Source organism: Neolamprologus brichardi, chromosome 3 (assembly GCF_056152115.1).
Source record: "Neolamprologus brichardi isolate AB-2024 chromosome 3, ASM5615211v1, whole genome shotgun sequence".
Taxonomy (NCBI): domain Eukaryota; kingdom Metazoa; phylum Chordata; class Actinopteri; order Cichliformes; family Cichlidae; genus Neolamprologus; species Neolamprologus brichardi.
This window is the reverse complement of record NC_142106.1, coordinates 52,989,656-53,009,570: the sequence shown is the minus strand read 5'-3', so window position 1 is coordinate 53,009,570 and position 19,915 is coordinate 52,989,656. Positions and strand designations below refer to the sequence as shown.

Genomic DNA, 19,915 nt, shown 5'->3' with positions numbered 1-19,915 from the left:
GGCTTTTCAGGGAGTTTTTAGGACTTCCTGATAATAATGAATTACAGTCGTCCAGCCTGGAAGTAATAAATGCATGAACTAGTTTTTCAGCGTCACTCTGAGACAGGATATTTCTAACTTTAGAGATGTTGCACCAATGGAAGAAAGCAGTCTTACATATTTGTTTAATATGTGCGTTGAAGGACATGTCCTGGTCAAAAATGACTCCAAGGTTCCTCACAGTGTTACTGGAGGCCAAGGTAATGCCATCCAGAGTAAGAATCTGCTTGGATACCATATTTCTAAGCTTTTCAGCGCCGAGTACAATAACCTCAGTTTGATCTGAATTAAGAAGCAGAAAGTTAGTGGCCATCCAGGTCTTTATGTCTTTAAGACATTCCTGCAGTTTAACTCATTGGTGTGTGTTATCTGGCTTCATGGACAGATAGAGCTGGGTGTGCTTTGTCTTCTGATGATGCTGCCTTGGTGATTTCAACATCCATGTCTGCTGTGACTCTAAACTTCTGGTCAAGGACTTTTTAAATATTATTGACTCTTTTAACTTGACCCAGTGGGTTACTGGTCCCACGCATGAAAAAGGTCACACACTAGACTTGGAGCTTTCCCACGGGCTGGATGTGTGCATCACTGAAATATCTGAGTTGGGCATCTCCGATCATCTTCCTGTGTTGTTCACTGTAACGCTGCGCTGCTCGGTAGATAAGCCGTGCGCTTCAGCGTGTAAAAAGCGAGTGCTTAATGCTCTAACAGCGCCGCTTTTTCTGCTGCCTTTATGGACTCTGGAATAATGAACTCCAGCTGTTAAAGTGTTGAGGACCTTTCGGACATTCTTCATTCTACCTGCACTGATATTTTGGACTCTACTGCTCCGTTCAGGACTCTGCGCGCTCAGCATTTATCAGAGCTGTGGTTGAATGAACATACGCGCTCCCTTAGACGTGACTGTAGACGCGCCGAAAGGAGATGAAAAAGGACAGATTGTATGTTTCTCTACAGATTTTAAGGACTTTCTGTCTTTCTGCTCACCAAGAAGCTGTAAAAACTGCAGACACAGTTTGTCTTAAACTTAGTGTCAGTAAACAGTCAAAGGCCTCAGGTACTTTTTAATGTCCTCAATCGTTTTCTTCGTTCACGTGATAATGTCGGAGTCATTTCTTCACCAAGTATTTGTGATGATTTTTTAGCATTTTTAACAACAAGGTTCTATCTATTAGGGCTCTTGTCTCGCCGACTGCTGCCTCAGATCCGAGTCTTTCTCCTGTGTGCTCAGCTGTCTAAGAGCAGTTTGATCCTGTTGAATTTAATAAAGGACTCAAGATGCCGACACTGCTGTGACGTGAGTGAGCTTCATTGAAACAGTGAAGTGCAGTGGAGATGGCCTGTGCAGAAGCTAAGATAACCTCTACTGAAAAAACTAAAAAACTAACCTGAAACCTTAAACGGAGACACGGGGAGATAACACAGATGAACCAGCAACAAGCAGGAGAAAACAAAGGGCTCATATACACAAAAGAGCAATCAGGGAATGAGAAAAGGGAGGGAGACACAGCAGGATTAATTGGACATAACCAGACAAGGGGAAGCAAAACTAGACACACTAACATAGGACATGGCACTGTCAAAATAAAACAGGAAGTGAACACAGTGACACAATACTAACACAGTACAGAGGGAACACAGAAACCAAAACCTCAGAACTAGAAAATCTTAATCAGAATGAAATTGTAACAAAAGACAATAACAATCAAAACAAAACTACTGAGTCCACAGACTCGGGACATACATCGGCTCAAACTGTGGTCATAAATATTTTGTACTTGTAAATCAGACTGTGTAGTTGTGAACTGAGTTTTGTAACATTGTAAAACAAAATATCTGAAAAGTTTGTTTTTGCGTTCATTGATTTGTGTGTGTAAAAATGTAAAAAATTTAATAAATGTAAGAAACATTAGAACTACTTTTGCTGACACAAAGTTCGGCAAGCACTGCAAGTTGTCACTTTAAACCACTCACTGATATAAAGAGAGCACCTTGTTCCAGGACATCTGAGCATGGAGGGAAAGCTTTATGCAGGAGATGGTAAGAGCTGTTGGGACTAAAGAAACTGAGCAGAAAACTACAGACATCTGGAAACTGAGTTGTTAATTCTCAGTGGGATCACCAGGACTAGCAAAGCTTCACCATGACAGTCATCTGATTGACTGAACCCATCCAAACATCACTTCATGGACCTTTAGCTTGTGTCTGTGTGTGGACAGACATAACATGAGCTAATTATTCATTACTCCTCCACAGAGTGGACCAGGAGAGAGCAGAGGTTTCCACTGGTCAGTCTGCACAGCAACATCAAACACACCTGGACTCTGTGGTTATGGTTTGTAGTACTACGTTTACATTTGTTCTTTTCAGTCACCTCTATGCTGCACTTTGTGGACCAGAGGATTGTCAGTGTGTCCAATATAAATCAGAGTTTGGGCTCCATGATTTCAGTCAGATTGGGGTGACTGTAGCTCAGGAGGTGAGCAGGTCAGCTACTAGTCAGAAGGTTTGTGAATCAAACCCTGGCTGGCAAATGTACTGGGTAACGTACTAAACCCAAGCTGCCCTCTGATGCATCCACCAGAGTGTGAAATAAAGTATTTAAGCATAGAACAATGTGCTTGGTTGAATGAGGCATGTTGTATAAAATGCTTTGTGTGCACAGAGTATCAAAGAGAGCTATATAAGAACCAGTCCATTTACCACTGGGTAATTCATATAGTCTTCTTTTCCAGCTGCTGGAGGAAAACATCACCATGTTTGTGAAGAATGAACTGGAGAAAATCAAGAAGGTTCTGAGTCCAGATCACCCAGAAACTTTAAAGAGCCAGATGGAGGATGAGGAGATGTTTGAAGGTGAGGATGAAGATGAAAGAAATAGCTGCAGAGAAGCATTTCTGAAGATCACACTCCACTTCTTGAGGAGACTTAAGCAGCATGAGATGGCTGACCATCTGCAGAGCAGTAAGAGAATTTCTCTAAAGACTGAATATTAATCTTTCCTAATAATTCAAGAAATGGACCAATAGACATTCATCCTTTCAGGGTACTGAAAGGCTGTGATATTTATTATATAATATTTTTTTCTGAATTTCTTACCTTCAGAAATATTTGCTCCACTCTGTAAACGTGAACTTAAAGCCCAACTGAAGAAGAAGTTCCAGTGTGTGTTTGAGGGCATCGCTAAAGCAGGAAGCCCAACCCTCCTGAATCAGATCTACACAGAGCTCTACATCACAGAGGGAGGGACTGCAGAGGTCAATGATGAACATGAGGTCAGACAGATTGAAACAGCATCCAGGAAACCAGACAGACCAGAAACAACAATCAGACAAGAAGACATCTTTAAAGCCTCACCTGGAAGAGATGAACCAATCAGAACAGTGCTGACAAAGGGAGTGGCTGGCATTGGGAAAACAGTCTTAACACAGAAATACAGCCTGGACTGGGCTGAAGACAAAGCCAACCAGGACATCCAGTTCATATTTCCATTCACTTTCAGAGAGCTGAATGTGCTGAAAGAGGAAAAGTTCAGCTTGGTGGAACTTGTTCATCACTTCTTTAATCAAACTAACGAATCAGGAATCTGCAGGCTTGAAGACTTCCAGGTTGTGTTCATACTTGATGGTCTGGATGAGTGTCGACTTAATTTGGACTTCAACAAAACTAAAATTCTGACTGAAACAAGAAAGTCCACCTCATTGGATGAGCTGCTGACAAACCTCATCAGAGGGAACCTGCTCCCTTCTGCTCGCCTTTGGATAACAACACGACCTGCAGCAGCCAATCAGATCCCTCCTCAGTGTGTCGACATGGTGACAGAGGTCAGAGGGTTCACTGACCCACAGAAGGAGGAGTACTTCAGGAAGAGATTCAGAGATGAGGAGCAGGCCAGCAGGATCATCTCCCACATCAAGAAAGCTCGAAGCCTCCACATCATGTGCCACATCCCAGTCTTCTGCTGGATCACTGCTACAGTTCTGGAGGATGTGCTGGAAACCAGAGAGGGAGGAGAGCTGCCCAAGACCCTGACTGAGATGTACATCCACTTCCTGGTGGTTCAGGCCAAAGTCAAGAGGATCAAATATGATGGAGGAGCTGAGACAGATCCACACTGGAGTCCAGAGAGCAGGAAGATGATTGAGTCTCTGGGAAAACTGGCTTTTGGTCAGCTGCAGAAAGGAAACCTGATCTTCTATGAATCAGACCTGGCAGAGTGTGGCATCGATATCAAAGCAGCCTCAGTGTACTCAGGAGTGTTCACACAGATCTTTAAAGAGGAGAAACAACTGTACCAGAACAAGGTGTTCTGCTTCATCCATCTGAGTGTTCAGGAGTTTCTGGCTGCTCTTCATGTCCATCTGACCTTCATCAACTCTGGACTCAATCTGCTGGAAGAACAACAAACAAGCTCTCAGACAGAGAAATATTTTTATCAGAGTGCTGTGGACAAGGCCTTACAGAGCCCCAATGGACACCTGGACTTGTTCCTTCGTTTTCTCTTGGGTCTGAAGACTAATCAAACTTGTTTGCAAGGCCTGATGACACAGACAGGAAGTAGCTCACAGACCAATCAGGAAACAGTCCAGTACATCAAGGAGAAGCTCAGTGAGAATCTGTCTGCAGAGAAAAGCATCAATCTGTTTCACTGTCTGAATGAACTGAATGATCGTTCTCTAGTGGAGGAGATCCAACAGTCCCTGAGTTCAGGACGTCTCTTCAGACATAAACTGTCTCCTGCTCAGTGGTCAGCTCTGGTCTTCATCTTACTGTCATCAGAAGAAGATCTGGATGTGTTTGACCTGAAGAAATACTTTGTTTCAGAGGAGGCTCTTCTGAGGCTGCTGCCAGTGGTCAAAGCCTCTAAAAAAGCTCTGTAAGTTATAAAGTTTTTATTATTTAATTTATCGTAATTTTATTTATGATGATTTATATCTCTTTTTTAGGCTGAATAGCTGTAACCTGTCAGAGAGAGCATGTGAAGCTCTGTCCTCCTCCCTTCAACTAGAAGACTGTGTGCTCAGAGCTCTAGATCTGAGTAACAACAACCTTCAGGACTCAGGTTTGACAAGACTGTTTTCTGGACTGAAGACTGGAAACTGGAAACTGGAAACACTCAGGTCAGATATTGTTGTTTGTGATTTGACTTGAAATTTGCAACTTAAACACTACATTTATTTTTATACTGACATATCCTTACTTTGATATCTCTTTCAAAGGGTTTTTGTCTAAAACCATTTAAAACGTGCAAGAAGTTGAGAAAGCGTCAGAAATGAACAGATAAATAACTACAGGGCAGGATAGATAAACTGCAACAGTGGGGTTTGAGAGAGATCTGGTCAAGTAATTCAATTCTCAAAAGGAGGAACTTCAGGGGAAAAAAACTACCAAGAGAAATGACTTGTGATTGGTTGGTAAATCTGTTATGGAAAAACCCACTGCCATCACCGTCTGTAATGTAATCACTGTACCTTTATATACATGTGACTTATATTAATGCTGCTGCCCTCTTGTGGCTAAAGTGTAATTATGTTATTGTTATTAGGGAAAACATTTGAGAGTAACATGCCAAAGGAGTCAGCACTTTGGCTTTAGCTTAAGAAATCCTCATTTTTATGTAATCAGTTATAGTTGCATGTATTCATTATTATAATTTAACTATTTAATATTTATTTATTAAATTTATTTTGAGTAAAATAGCAATAATTTTAATGGATGTATTAAATAAATACATCACTAATGAATTAATTATTTCAGTAATTAATTTAAAAAAAGTACATAATTAAAGAAATATATTAATAATAAATTATTCATTTATTTCATTTAAAATGTTTCATTATGTATTTATGTACAATTCAAATTAGTTAATTACATATTTAATCAATTATTGGTTTGTTTTCTATTTTAATTATTTTTACTGACACATTCAATGAATTATTTAATGATGTATTTATTTAATTCACGTTGCTACTCCTGGCCCTGCATCGGTGTTCATAAATACATTTTATTTGTCAGCTTCACCCATCAAAGTCAGGGGGCGGGGTTAATGTTGATCAAGTCAAAACCATTGCTTTGGTCTGGTGGGCATTCTTTTAGTGGGCTTTTCTGTCACGGCCTGCGTGGCAGACTATGATGAGGGGAAGGAGGACCCAAATGCTGGACTCTTTGATGAGGTCAGTGCATTTATTTACAGTGATGCAAAATAATCCAAACAACAATAAATCCCCAGTGCGTTCCCGACTCTGACATGTCCTCTTGCCAGTGTTAGTGTTCTTTGTCTCCGCTCCTCAGTGTCTGAGCACCCCGTGCTCGCTGCCCTCTCGTCTCCACACTCCTTCTGGGGAATAACAAAGAGGCAGCCGTCAGCAACACCACAATGCGGCAGACTAACCTTAACTAACTCGCCAAGACACTAACGTGAAGTTACGCAATGATCCAGCATTGGAGAGAGCTCCACCACACTCCTAAGTAGCTCCTCTGACGAGGCTTGATCAGCTGCAGGTGTGAGTAATTCTCCTCCGCAGGTGGAGGTGGTGGTTTTAATATCTTCTAGACAAGAATGTAGTGGCATAATCTTTAAATATCTGCTCACTTTGTCAAAATGAACCTAATCATCTCAGATGATTTCAGTGATGTCTGCCAACTCACCTTGCGAGTGATCGAGCTTGCATACTGCTGTCAACGCAGCACACAACTTGTAAACCCCCTGCTGACTATCACCTCTCGAGTTATTTATTTATGTTCGTTTCAACTGTTCCAGCAAAACGTAAACACGTGTTACTGATAAAAAGTCCAATAGAAGCAAAGTCTAAAATGTGAAAACAAACACGAGGGACAAACAGGAGCCTTTTTCAAGGCACAGGTTCAACAGACTGAAGCTGTGTCCCAATTCAGGGTCTGCACGCTTGAAGTACGCATTTTAAGTGTGATTACGTCACCGCCATGCGACGACAGCTGTCCCAATTCGAAGTGTACTTCAAATGCATACTTCAAATGCATACTCCAAATGCGCCGTCGATTTCCCCAAATATCAAGCGTGGTCTGGTGCACGCTTCGTGGTCCCATATATCCCACAATTCATAGCGCGGCGGTGGGTGTGGATAATTTTGCCACAAAATATGGCAGAAGGGAGCGGCCAAGAGTGAACTGTCAAAAGTAAGTACTGAATATGACACTTATTTACGTGCGAATGTTTAATAACGAAGAACATTAAAACATTACTGTTGGCCACATGTCGGCAAAGCTATGTGACATTAGTGATGTTTGTACTTTCAGCGTTAACTTAGTTGTAAAGCCTTATATATAAAAAAACACCCAGCACGCCCCTGCGGGTGGTTTATCCTTCAAGCTCGGGTCATCTACCAGAGGCCTGGGAGCTTGAGGGTCCTGCGCAGTATCTTAGCTGTTCCCAGGACTGCGCTCTTCTGGACAGAGATCTCCGATGTTATTCCCGGGATCTGCTGGAGCCACTCGCCTAGCTTGGGAGTCACCGCACCTAGTGCTCCGATTACCACGGGGACCACCGATACCTTCACCCTCCACATCCTCTCGAGCTCTTCTCTGAGCCCTTGGTATTTCTCCAGCTTCTCGTGTTCCTTCTTCCTGATATTGCTGTCATTCGGAACCGCTACATCGATCACTACAGCCGTCTTCTTCTGTTTGTCTACTACCACTATGTCCGGTTGGTTTGCCACCACCATTTTGTCCGTCTGTATCTGGAAGTCCCACAGGATCTTAGCTCGGTCATTCTCCACCACCCTTGGGGGCATTTACCATTTTGACCTCGGGACTTCCAGGTTATACTCGGCACAGATGTTCCTGTACACTATGCCGGCCACTTGGTTATGGCGTTCCATGTATGCCTTGCCTGCTAGCATCTTGCACCCTGCTGTTATGTGCTGGATTGTCTCTGGGGCATCTTTACACAGCCTGCACCTGGGGTCTTGCCTGGTGTGATAGACCCCAGCCTCTATGGATCTTGTACTCAGAGCTTGTTCTTGTGCTGCCATGATTAGTGCCTCTGTGCTATCTTTCAGTCCAGCTTTGTCCAGCCACTGGTAGGATTTCTGGATATCAGCCACCTCCTCTATCTGCCGGTGGTACATACCGTGCAGGGGCCTGTCCTTCCATGATGGCTCCTCGTCTCCCTCCTCTTTCTTGGGTTTCTGCTGCCTGAGGTATTCACTGAGCACGCTGTCAGTTGGGGCCATCTTGGTGATGTATTCTTGGATGTTCATTGTCTCATCCTGGACTGTGGTGCTGACACTCACCAGTCCCCGACCCCCTTCCTTCCGCTTAGCGTACAGCCTCAGGGTGCTGGAATTGGGGTGAAACCCTCCATGCATGGTAAGGAGCTTTCTTGTCTTTATGTCAGTGGCTTCTATCTCCTCCTTTGGCCAGCCTATTACCCCAGCAGGGTACCTGATCACGGGCAGGGCATACGTGTTGATGGCCCGGATCTTGTTCTTACCGTTCAACTGACTCCTCAGGACTTGCCTGACCCTCTGCAGGTACTTGGTGGTTGCAGCTTTCCTAGCGGCCTCTTCATGGTTCCCATTCGCCTGCGGGATCCCCAGGTACTTGTAACTGTCCTCTATGTCTGCAATGTTGACTTCTGGTAGTTCAATCCCCTCAGTTCTGACTACCTTCCCTCTCTTTGTTACCATCCGACTACACTTCTCCAGCCCGAACGACATTCCAATGTCATTGCTGTATAGCCTGGTAGTGTGGATCAGTGAATCGATGTCTCGTTCACTCTTGGCATACAGCTTGATGTCATCCATGTACAGGAGGTGGCTGACAACTGCTCCGTTCCGTAGTCGGTATCCGTAGCCAGTCTTGTTAATGATCTCACTGAGGGGGTTCAGGCCTATGCAGAACAGCAGTGGGGACAGAGCATCTCCCTGGTAGATCCCACACTTGATGGTGACTTGTGCTATGGGCTTGGAGTTGGCCTCTAGTGTTGTACGCCACATCCCCATTGAGTTCTTGATGAAGGCTCTTAGGGTCCCATTGATCTTGTACAATTCTAGGCATTCCAGTATCCAGCTGTGGGGCATTGAGTCATAGGCCTTCTTGTAATCAATCCAGGCAGTGCACAGGTTGGTTAGTCTGGTCTTGCAGTCTCGGCTGACTGTTCTGTCTACCAGTAGCTGGTGTTTTGCGCCTCTGGTATTCTTGCCAATTCCTTTCTGTGTCCCGCTCATGTATTGACCCATGTGCCTGTTCATCTTAGCCGATATGATGCCTGACAGGAGCTTCCATGTAGTACTGAGGCAGGTTATTGGTCGGTAGTTGGAGGGGACCGGTCCCTTCTTGGGGTCCTTGGGGATCAGGACCGTCCGACCTTCGGTTAGCCATTCCGGGTGTCTCTCATCAACTAGCAGCTGGTTCATTTGTTCACCAGACGCTCGTGGAGTGCAGTCAGCTTCTTCAGCCAGTAGGCGTAAACCATGTCGGGCCCTGGTGCTGTCCAACTCTTCATACTGGAGACCCTTTCTTGGATATCTGCCACTGTGATGGTTACTGGACCCTGTTCAGGGAGGTCGCTAGGGTCTGCCCTCAGATCCACTAGCCACTGAGCATTGCCGTTATGGGTTGCGTCCTTCTCCCATATGCTCTTCCAGTATTGCTCCGTCTGCAGCCTTGGTGGTGCTGTTCTCTTATTATTGTTCCCTTGCCACTGAGAGTACACCTTTGCTGGTTCTGTGGAGAACAGCTGGTTTATTCTCCTGCCTTCTATCTCTCTGGTGTACCTCCTCAAGCGGCTGGCCAAGGCTGTGAGTCTTTGCTTGGCAGTTTCCAAGGCCAACATTTTTTTCCTTCCTTTCTGTCAAACAAAGCTGTATGAGACGTTTCTCGCGGTTAGTATCATGGTTGCTAGGCAACCTGAACAGCGCAACGAAGGCTAGACCGTCCCATTTCACAAGCCTCTCACTTCCGCACTTCTCGTACTTATAGTATGCACCGTACGTAGTACGCGTAGTGCGCGTACTTCAAGCGTGCAGACCCTGAATTGGGACACAGCTAGCGTCTAGCCATAAACTGTGAGTTCATGACAGGCTGACCTGAGTTACTTCAATCAAGTCCGACCATGGTTACTTTGAGTTAAGACTATGCATCTGAAACATTAAATTAAAACTAACATTAAAAAGATGTTTAAGGAGGAAAAAGAGCATTTTCACCACAGCATGTTTATGCTGCTTATAGATAGTGAAGACTGCTGTTCAGCCTGCTCCAGAAATTATTAAACTGCCTTAAAAAATATTAATAAACTGTATTCTAAAATAAAGTCTGATTAAGATCTTGTGGGGGAGGGGGGGGGGGGGGGGGGGTCAATAATGTCCAGAAGTCTGTAGGGTTAGGGTTAGGGTTATCTGATGTGTTTCATAGTTTCTAACAAGCCTTTTAAACTTAAGTTACTGCATTGCTGAAACACCAACATCTGCTTATTGAACAAAACAAAAACAACCAAAAGACCACACATCTGATTTTATTTTTATTTTCATAGACTTCCAAAAATTATACCAGATAACTGGCCTCAGAATATAATTGAATAAACATTTTTTAAAACGATAACCTAATCCTGTCTTGACAGGCTGAGCTCTTCAGTATCCACCAACAGCATCGTCATGCTGAGTCAGACGTTTCTGCTCCTGGTGGAAATACTCTTCCTCTTTCCACATTGTACCAAATGTTTTTAAATGTTAGTTTCAATTTAAAATTAAAGATTAAAAAAGTGTAACACATATAAACATCAGATAATTAAGACAAGCGAATGGTTCAGTTCCACATGTGCTCCGCTGACACATTAAACTTCAGTAAAATTATGCAGTTATGAAACAACTTTAATCTAAAACAAACTGATTGGCTCAGGAGCAAAAACAGTGAAGTAAGTGACTGTAAGTGAGTAAGCTGTGCTGGTGACTGGATATCAGATTTCCAGTCATTTGACCAGATAAGTGGCAGAACTATATTACTGAGGTGCAAGTTTACTTATTTAATTTATGTCTGTCAATAAATCTATTTCATTTAAATGCAAATAACCCAAAATCCTTATTAAAGCAACAGGTAAACCCAGATCGGTCACTTTGAGGGTAAACACAAGCTCCAGCAGCTGTGCACTGAGGAAACTTAACAAACTTAAAGTCCTTTAATTTTCTCAAAAATCGACAGTGCACCTTATAATCTGGGGCATCTTATGGTCCAAATAATACGGTATATTTGCAAATTGTGAGCACAATATTGGAACTAAATTATTTTATATTGACAAACAGCGGCCGGCATTAAACTGTGACTGTCACCAGGTAATGTGGGCGTGTTTCCTGAATAAGCAGCAGGTGTTAAACAGCTGACAGGTGAACAGGATGCATGCAGGTAAACTCGAGGGCCCTTCGAGCTGATCGGTGGTGTCGTGAGGAAAGTTTCAGCTCTTTATTTCTGTTACAGAAACACAGAGATACGAAACCAGGCAGAAGACTTTCTCATTATTTGTTTTTAATTAAAATAATTCCATTGTTGTCTAGTGATGGTGTGGTAAAGCTCTGTGAATGTGTCCAATTTTTCCGGCTTTGTTGCTTCACCCAAAGGCAGATCACACAAAGCCTCGTTTAACTGCTTATTATGAAGAACTGACATCTGCTGGTCATTTAATGTTCAGCAGCACTGCTGTGAGAATACCTGTAGGATACATACCAGTGGATATGTAAGCACATGCACAGCTGCAGGGCTAGAAGTGCCCAAATGAATTAAATAAATAGATTCTTAAATAATTAATTAAATGTGTCAATAAGTGATTAATTAAATATATTTAAAAATCATTACATTTGAAATTAATTTATTGGAAATTACTTGGAATTTTATCAGTGATGTATATATTTAATTTATTAAGTATTTTGAACTTAATTCATTAATGACATTTAATTAATTATTTAATGATGACTCATTGATTGATTATTGATGATTAATTAACCCTCCAGATGATTTAACCTCTATAGAGATGATATTTTATCTAGATCATGTATTTTTCAAAGGTTCAGACCAGAAAGTTTGACATTATTAATTTTCTCATTATTGTCTCTTCAGATTGAGTGTCTGTAATCTCTCAGAGAGAAGCTGTGAAACTCTGTCTTCACTACTCAGCTCCCAGCCCTCTAGTTTGAGACAGCTTGACCTGAGTAACAATGACCTGAAGGACTCTGGAGTGAAGGTTTTGTCTTCTGGACTGAAAAGTCCATATTGTGAACTGGAAACACTCAGGTCAGCGTTCTTGAAATGTTCAGTAGATGAGGTTTAGATGTTTACAATCTAAAGTTTAGATTGACTAATGGCTATTTTTAACTCCTGTTTCATTTTTGGCTGCAATTTTCTGTTTGCATTTAGCTATTTTTCTCTTCTCTAAGAGTATTTGTCATGTCTGCAGGCTGTCAGGCTGCCTGATCACAGAGGAAGGTTGCGAGTCTCTAGTCTCAGCTTTTAGCTCCAGTTCTTCCCATCTGAAAGAGCTGGACCTGAGCTACAATAACCCAGGAGAGGCAGCAGTGAAGATGCTTGAGCAGCTAAGACTGGACACTCTGAGGTATGTAGATGGCCGTTACAGCCACAAACAGTGTCTGATAGATGAGGAAACTGGCTCTGTCTGATTACTTAATGCTGGAAACCAGTGTTATTTGAATAATCACACATTTCTGGTCTAACTTAAACAGTAGATGTCTGTATGGGGTCTCAAAGGACAAAATCTCTGTCAGGAACAACGGTGCAGCCTGTTCAAACTGATCTCTGGAAAGGAACTGACATTTTCACTCTCTTTATTTATTTTAAGTTTTATCTGTGTGCAGAGACCATGTCCAGGACATGTTTAGCCTGGCCCAGCATAAACTAGAATTAGGGGGAAGTTGTTTCCCCAGCTTAGAAAAACATATTAGTAAAAGTAAATGGATTACTAGGTCACTCAACTTAACTGGCCACCTACTAAAATGGGCTATTTTGCACTGCTAGTTTGCTGCTTCTGAGCGTTTACTACTGAAACTTGTTTGTGCTAAAATATCAAATTGATCTTCTGGACTTTGTGATAATAGTTAGTAGAAAACAACAGAAAAATAGAATGCAGTCAAAGTGAATTAGCTTTGGTCGATCAACCTTGAAATTCAAAGTCAAATTATAATATAATGAGTGCTGTCAACATTAACGCGTTAAGCTGCATTAACGCTTCAACGCCGTGTAAGCCCTCATCGGGCTGATCTGCGTTAACTTGTTAATGAGAATTTGCAGCGTTAACGCCGTAATTACGGGTTAATGTTGACAGCACTAAATATAATATAAATCAATCATTCAAATCAGTCATTCATTGCTAACAGAAAGCAAAGATTAAGAAACAAAGGGATGGAGCTGGTGGAGGAAACCAGGTCACTGGTTGGGTGTTAGGCCCAGACCAGTGGGTGTTTTTGACTGTAAAGCCAATCTAGCAAGGACAACCACTGGTCCTGTTACCCTGCAGCCTGCACTGCAGGATATGTGCTGTGCCACTGAGACCACGTCCACACTAGCCCAGATGGATTTGAAAACGGTGTTTTCGTCTGAAAATGCTCCGCGTCCACGCTATTGTTTTCAGTCGTTTTCACAAGGTTGTGTGTCCACATTGAAACGGCCGAAAAACGCTTATGTTGCAGTCCTGCGCATGCATGAAACGCAAGAAGATCCGGCCTGCCTCATTTCTGTCTGACGTCTATTTACTTTCCGGCTCGTTGAAACGTCGCAGCAAAATGAGGAAAAGCACAGAGTTTTTAAATGGACTAACAATGAGGTGGAGTTGTTGCTGTGAGTAACACAAAAGTACAAAGTTGCAAAAGCGAGTGAGAGTTACAGAATTTAAAGAAAAGTTATCTGGAGCATGTACAGACTGATATTAACCTTTAATAGGGCTGTCAAAAATGAGAGCAAACAAAACAACTGTTGTATAACGCCCTATCTTTGTTTAATTGGTCACATGACTGCATCACATGACTAAAAAGGTGTCATCATTTTCAAGTCTGCGTTTTTGCTGTCCACACTGCGAAGGGAAAGCACCGTTTTCAAATGTATGCATTTTCGAGAGCATGTTCAAAACACAGCGTTTTCCTTGAGCGAAAACGCCTCCCTGGGAAAGTCTATGCCAGGGTGCTGGAGAGGAGAGTCCGACCGTTAGTCGAAGCTTGGTTACAGGAGGAACAATGCAGTTTTCGTCCTGGTCTTGGAACACTGGACCAGCTCTTTATCGTCTCATGGATACTCGAGGGCGCATGGGAGTTTGCCCAACCAGTCTACATGTGTTTTATGGACTTGGAGAAAGCATTCGACCGTGTCCCTTGGGGAGTCCTGTGAGGGGTGTTCCGGGAGTATGGGGTGACTGGCCCATTGCTATGGGCCATTCAGTCCTTATACGACCGTTGCAAGAGCTTGGTCCGCACAGCCGGCAATAAGTCGGACTCGTTCCAGGTGGGTGATGGATCCGCCAGGGCTGCCCTTTGTCACGATTATGTTTATAATTTTTATGGACAGAATTTCGAGGCGTAGCCAAGTGGTTTCACTTAGGTCAGGGGTTGGCTCCGGAGCCGCATGCGGCTCTTTAGTCCTTATAGTGCGGCTCCGGGAAAATAAATTAGAAGTATTCAGCTGAAGTGTATTTTATTTATGTTAGTTCTTTTTTAACTTGTAGTTCTAAATTGGAAGATTATTGTGATATTGAAGTATAAAAATAAAATTATATTCTATTATTTCTTCATCGCTCAAAATATCTGTCACACTCGCGGAAGCCGGTGTACCCGCCGAAACGCCGCGCATTTATCGAGACTTTCAATCCCAGGCAGGCCAGTTATAGATCTTCGGATCCACATTATGTCAGCAGCTGTTTTCCACCATGAACTATGTTAAAAACAAACACCGCTCACGCCTCACAGATGACAGCTTACAGTCCTGCGTAAAGATGAAAGTGACTTCATACAGCCCTGATTTGCAGACGCTGTGACCAGAAGTCCCATTGTAAACATATCACGGCAGACCCGACGATGTTTGCATGAACACGCTTTTCAGCATCTCTTTATTGACCACTTTTCACACACAGTTGCTGTACGCACATAGCCGGCTGTAGCTTTGCAGCTCACAGCCCGACACACACCAACACAACAGCAGAGAGAGCACAGACGTTAAGGCAGCGAGGCTGATTGCGGGTGCCGCTCAGGTGCGTCCGCCTCCCCTGCAGCGCCGCTGCAGACCACGCCCCGCCACACACATTAACCAGGTAAAATACATATTTAGGCAGAATTTTGCAAATATCTATTTTTCATCTTTTAGCAGCATAGTGCTTTTTTTCAAATTACTTTTTAAAAGTCAGGTCAAGGCTCCAAAAGCCCAAAGGAGATATGAGGGTGGCTGCTCACAACAGTTTTTGTTTGCTGGATCATTTTAGTTCAGCTGGGTGTCTTTCCTTTTGTTATATTTCTTTAAAAGTTCAAAATGTGTTACTTACATAAATAAAATGTAATTTTCTCTGTAGCACTTCATGGATTTAAGCAACACACCTTAGTTGTTCACACAAAGCATAAAAGTAAAACACAATATATGCAGTGTTATCTTCATTTTAAATGTCAAAAAGCATTTACGGCTCCCAGAGTTTTCTTTTGCATGGAAACCGGGTCCAAATGGCTGCTGACCCCTGACTTAGGTGGTCTCAGGATCTCATCTCTGCTTTTTGCGGATGATGTGGTTCTGTTGGCTTCATCGGGTGAAGGCTTCCAGCTTGCCTTGGAACGATTCGCAGCCGAGTGTGAAGCGGTGGGAATGAGAATCAGCACCTCCAAATCTGAGGCCATGGTCCTCACCCGGAAAAGGGTGGAGTGCCCACTCCGGGTCAGGGTCGGCTTCCTGCCCCAACTGGAGGAGTTCAAGTATCTCGGGGTCTTGTTCATGAGCGATGGGAGAAGGGAGAGATCGACAGACGGATTGGTGCAGCGGCTGCAGCGATGAGGACGCTGCACCGGTCCGTCGTGGTGAAGAGAGAGCTGAGTGTAAAAGCGAAGCTCTCAATTTACCGGTCGATCTACGCCCCGACCCTCAGCTATGGCCACGAGCTGTGGGTAGTGACCGAAAGAACGAGATCGTGAATACAAGTGGTGGAAAACAAGGCGTTTTCAAACTAAAACGTGTTAGTATGTAGCCGGAGGGGTATGTGTTGCAGCACTGAGAGCTCCAGAAAGAGCCTTCATGGTGGCCCTGCAGCCAACCAGCACTTCAGTCAAATGCTGTCAAAAGTGGTCCCAGAGACACTGTTAGCTGTAACCATCAATGACCAAGAATTGTGTCATTTAATTCAGGGTTTCCCTGTTTTATTGTTTGATATCATTTCTGAATAAATAAATCAAGATGACGAGCCTTTAAATGCACTTATGTTAGTATAAATATACAAAAATAAAAGATAATTTTCCTGTTAGGAGAATAAGAAATAAATATATTCATCACATGCATCAAATCACAACCTCCTCCTGCAAGAGTGCAGCATTGTGATTGGTTGATGCTGTTTCCATCATTTATGTTTGTTTACCTTCAACAAATTTGCTCTACAGAGCATTTATTAATTAGAAGGATTATTAATAAACATCTTTCTCTCTGCTTTTGGTGGAGTGAAACAATAACTCCTATCTCCAGAGGTCCACAGGTCCACTGGCACCTGGTCCTAACTTCACCCATGTCTGCACCCTCAGACATCCCACTGTGGAGGCATCCTCGCCTGGACCAGTGGCTGCCCTTGTGAGACAGACTTTATGGTCACAAACAGCCCTAATCTGAGAATGAAGGCTCCTTTACATAGAAAGCAGTATGTGGTGTGATGACCGCTGCATTAGCTCAAAATATGTGATGCACTGGCTGCTGCACTCTACCTGTACTGAATCAGTTTTTGTAGCCAGTCCCAGTCTTTACATTTAATATGCAGCCACTCCCTGACAGCATGAATGTCACAGTGTGTTGAACCTTGACTGTGGCACATGTCAATGCTCCCTGGACATCGTGCTTAATAAAGGAGATTAAATGTGATGTGATTATGAGTTTTGCTCTTTTGAAGTTGAAACATTTATGTGTCAAAATGTTGGACTGTTCCTTTATCAGTGTGTAACAGTGTGTGTATGAGAGCCATGTAATGTCCATGTGTGCATGCTGACTGTGCTACTCTGACCCCCCTCCTCCTTTCAGGGTGGAGCCTGCTGGAGTCCGATGGTTGAGACCAGGTCTGAGGAAGTGTAAGTGTGTTTTTAATGGGATTCATGAAAACAAAGCAGCACACATTCAACCATCTTCATCATGTCAGGAGTCATCATCAAAGTGTCAATGAACAGATGATGGATCAATAACTGCAGCTGGATTGTGTTTGTTCTCTCCATCAGATTCCTGTCAACTCACAATCGACACAAACACAGTGAACAAATGGCTCAAACTGTCTGACAACAACAGGAAGGTGACACATGTGGAGAGTGTGTGGTATCAGTCATATCCTGATCATCCAGACAGATTTGATGTTTATCCTCAGCTGCTGTGTAGAGATGGTCTGACTGGTCGCTGTTACTGGGAGGTCGAGTGGACGTGGAGGGCTTGGATATCAGTGAGTTACAGAGGAATCAAAAGGAAAGGAGACAGTGATGAGTGTGTGTTTGGTAGAAATGATCAGTCCTGGAGTCTTTGCTGCTCTTATCGTGGTTCCTCTGTGTGGCACAATAACAGACAAACACACATCTCCTCCTCCTCCTCCTCCTCCTCCTCTGTCTCTAACAGAGTAGCAGTGTATGTGGACTGTCCTGCTGGCACTCTGTCCTTCTACAGAGTCTCCTCTGACTCTCTGATCCACCTCCACACCTTCCACACCACATTCACTGAACCTCTTTATCCTGGATTTGGGTTCTGGGATCCATTGGGTCATTTGACGTTTTTGCAGAAGAGTGCAAGATTTTTGGAAAGAAGTTTGAATCAACAGTCAGTGACTCTGTGTTAGTCTTACCTGTTAGAGAAACAGTTCAGTCTGTACATGTCTGTGTCTTTCACTCAGAAACACATGATGAGATTCATGGATTCAGTCAGTTGATGTTTTAAACTAAATGATTCACAAATTATGATTCAACACAAGTTTGGTGAGCAGCAGGGCTCATCCTGATTTTTGTCTTTGTGCATTATAATGATGAAATAACTTTGTCATGTCTGTGGTGGCCTTTGGAGAATTAAACCATCCTTTAGAAACTAGATATAAATGTCATATTTTCCAACATTGATATTTTTCTGTGTTTCAGACGACAATGAAAAGATAAAGAACAGTCTGTAAATCATAAGTTATCAATTCAAATGATTATTAAAGCCACAAGAGAAGCTTCCTGTTATTTGTACCACTCACCCGGTCATGTGATCCAGCTGTGCAGCCAATCATAACTGACATCACTTTCTACTTTGATATTTCCATGGTGAATGGACTGATTCTTGTTTAACACGTTCATACTCTGATGGATGCATCGGAGAGGGTTAGTGTCTTGCTCAAGGACACTTTGTGTGCCAGCTGGAGCAGTCAGGGATTGAACCACCAACCTTCTGATCATTAGATGCCTTGCTCTATCTCCTGAGCTACAGCCATCATCAAAGCTCTTTCTTAAATCCTCTCTGAGAGGAGCTCAAACACGAGGAAGAGACGAAAGTGAGGGAAGAGAGTGGACTCATTAGTAAAATGAAAAACAGCCAGCGTTGATGTTTAAGACAAGTGAGGTAACAGAAATACTATATATGGCAGTGGTTACCATGGCAACATCAATGTCGGTTGCTACGTGTTGTATTGATCCTGATCTGTGAGCCTCATATCAGGATATGCTGTTGTTTGCTTGATCATTCCTCAGCTCGTCTGTGTGAAGCTGAGTGTAAAGAGGCTCCTGCTGTTAGAGAAACACTCTGATGATATATGATGTATGATATGTCTCTTCTATTTTAGAAACTACATATAATTTCAGTCAGAAACTCAGCGTCACATTGATGAAGCTGCAGATTATTTGTGGTTCATTTCTGATTAAATTTTTTGCTGCCAGCTGAAATTTAAATGTAATTTAAAAGAAGGATTCAAGGTTATTGGGTTTTTTGAACCCAAAGATATCACATGAACGTATATGAATTGTATGATATGTCTCTTCTATTTTTCCATCCATCCGTTTGCTTCCACATCTCCTTTTCAGGGTCGTGGGCGGTGCTGGAGCTGTCATCTTCTTCTTCTGTTTTTCTATGATCATATTTTGATGTTGATTGTGATTGGTTTTATTTGTTTCTTCAGTGGCTGTAGTGTTTTAATGTTTAGATTGTCTTTTGTTCCATTATTGTAATTGTGTATAAAGTTTGATTTGAATGAAAGTTACATTCAAATGCTTTCAGTGTTGCTGTGTTGAGTGTTTGCATGTTTAATGTTTGTATGGAAGACACAGAAAGACGTGACTAAAGAAATCTGTGCTAGAGTGACTTAAAAAAATAAATAAATAGTAGAAAACAAAACAGATGTTGAATTCTTTAGAGAATTTTCTAAAAATCTTTTTCTTTCTAAACAGAATCCAGAATATTGATCTTTGACATGGAAGCTGTTTCTACAGGATCCTGATGGACACTCAAAGGTTTAGAAAATGTTCTCTTTAGTTGTTTACAGCAGAAAATCAACCGATGTGAACCAAAACAACAGAAATGCACAAGTGTGTGAGACTACAAATGATAGAATCAGAACTGCTGATTTCATTACTCTGAACTTTTAAAGGCAGGTTTTGTGTCTGAGAGCAGGACACTTGCCTAACTGGAACCTACACAACACAAATGTCAGCCAGTCTGTCCTCCACAGGCCTCA

General features: G+C 42.7%; 1 protein-coding gene across 1 annotated transcript in view; it reads left to right on the top strand.

The window, feature by feature from the left end:
• Window positions 1-2,830: 2,830 nt before the first annotated feature.
• Window positions 2,831-19,915, top strand: part of LOC148105800 (NACHT, LRR and PYD domains-containing protein 12-like) — a 112,443-nt gene continuing 95,358 nt past the window's right edge. Inside the window, exons 1-2 of the mRNA XM_087838982.1 lie at window positions 2,831-3,003; window positions 3,145-4,915. Coding sequence (XP_087695108.1) covers window positions 2,871-3,003; window positions 3,145-4,915 — 1,904 coding nt within the window. The 5' untranslated portion in view covers window positions 2,831-2,870. The remainder of the gene's footprint in view (window positions 3,004-3,144; window positions 4,916-19,915) is intronic.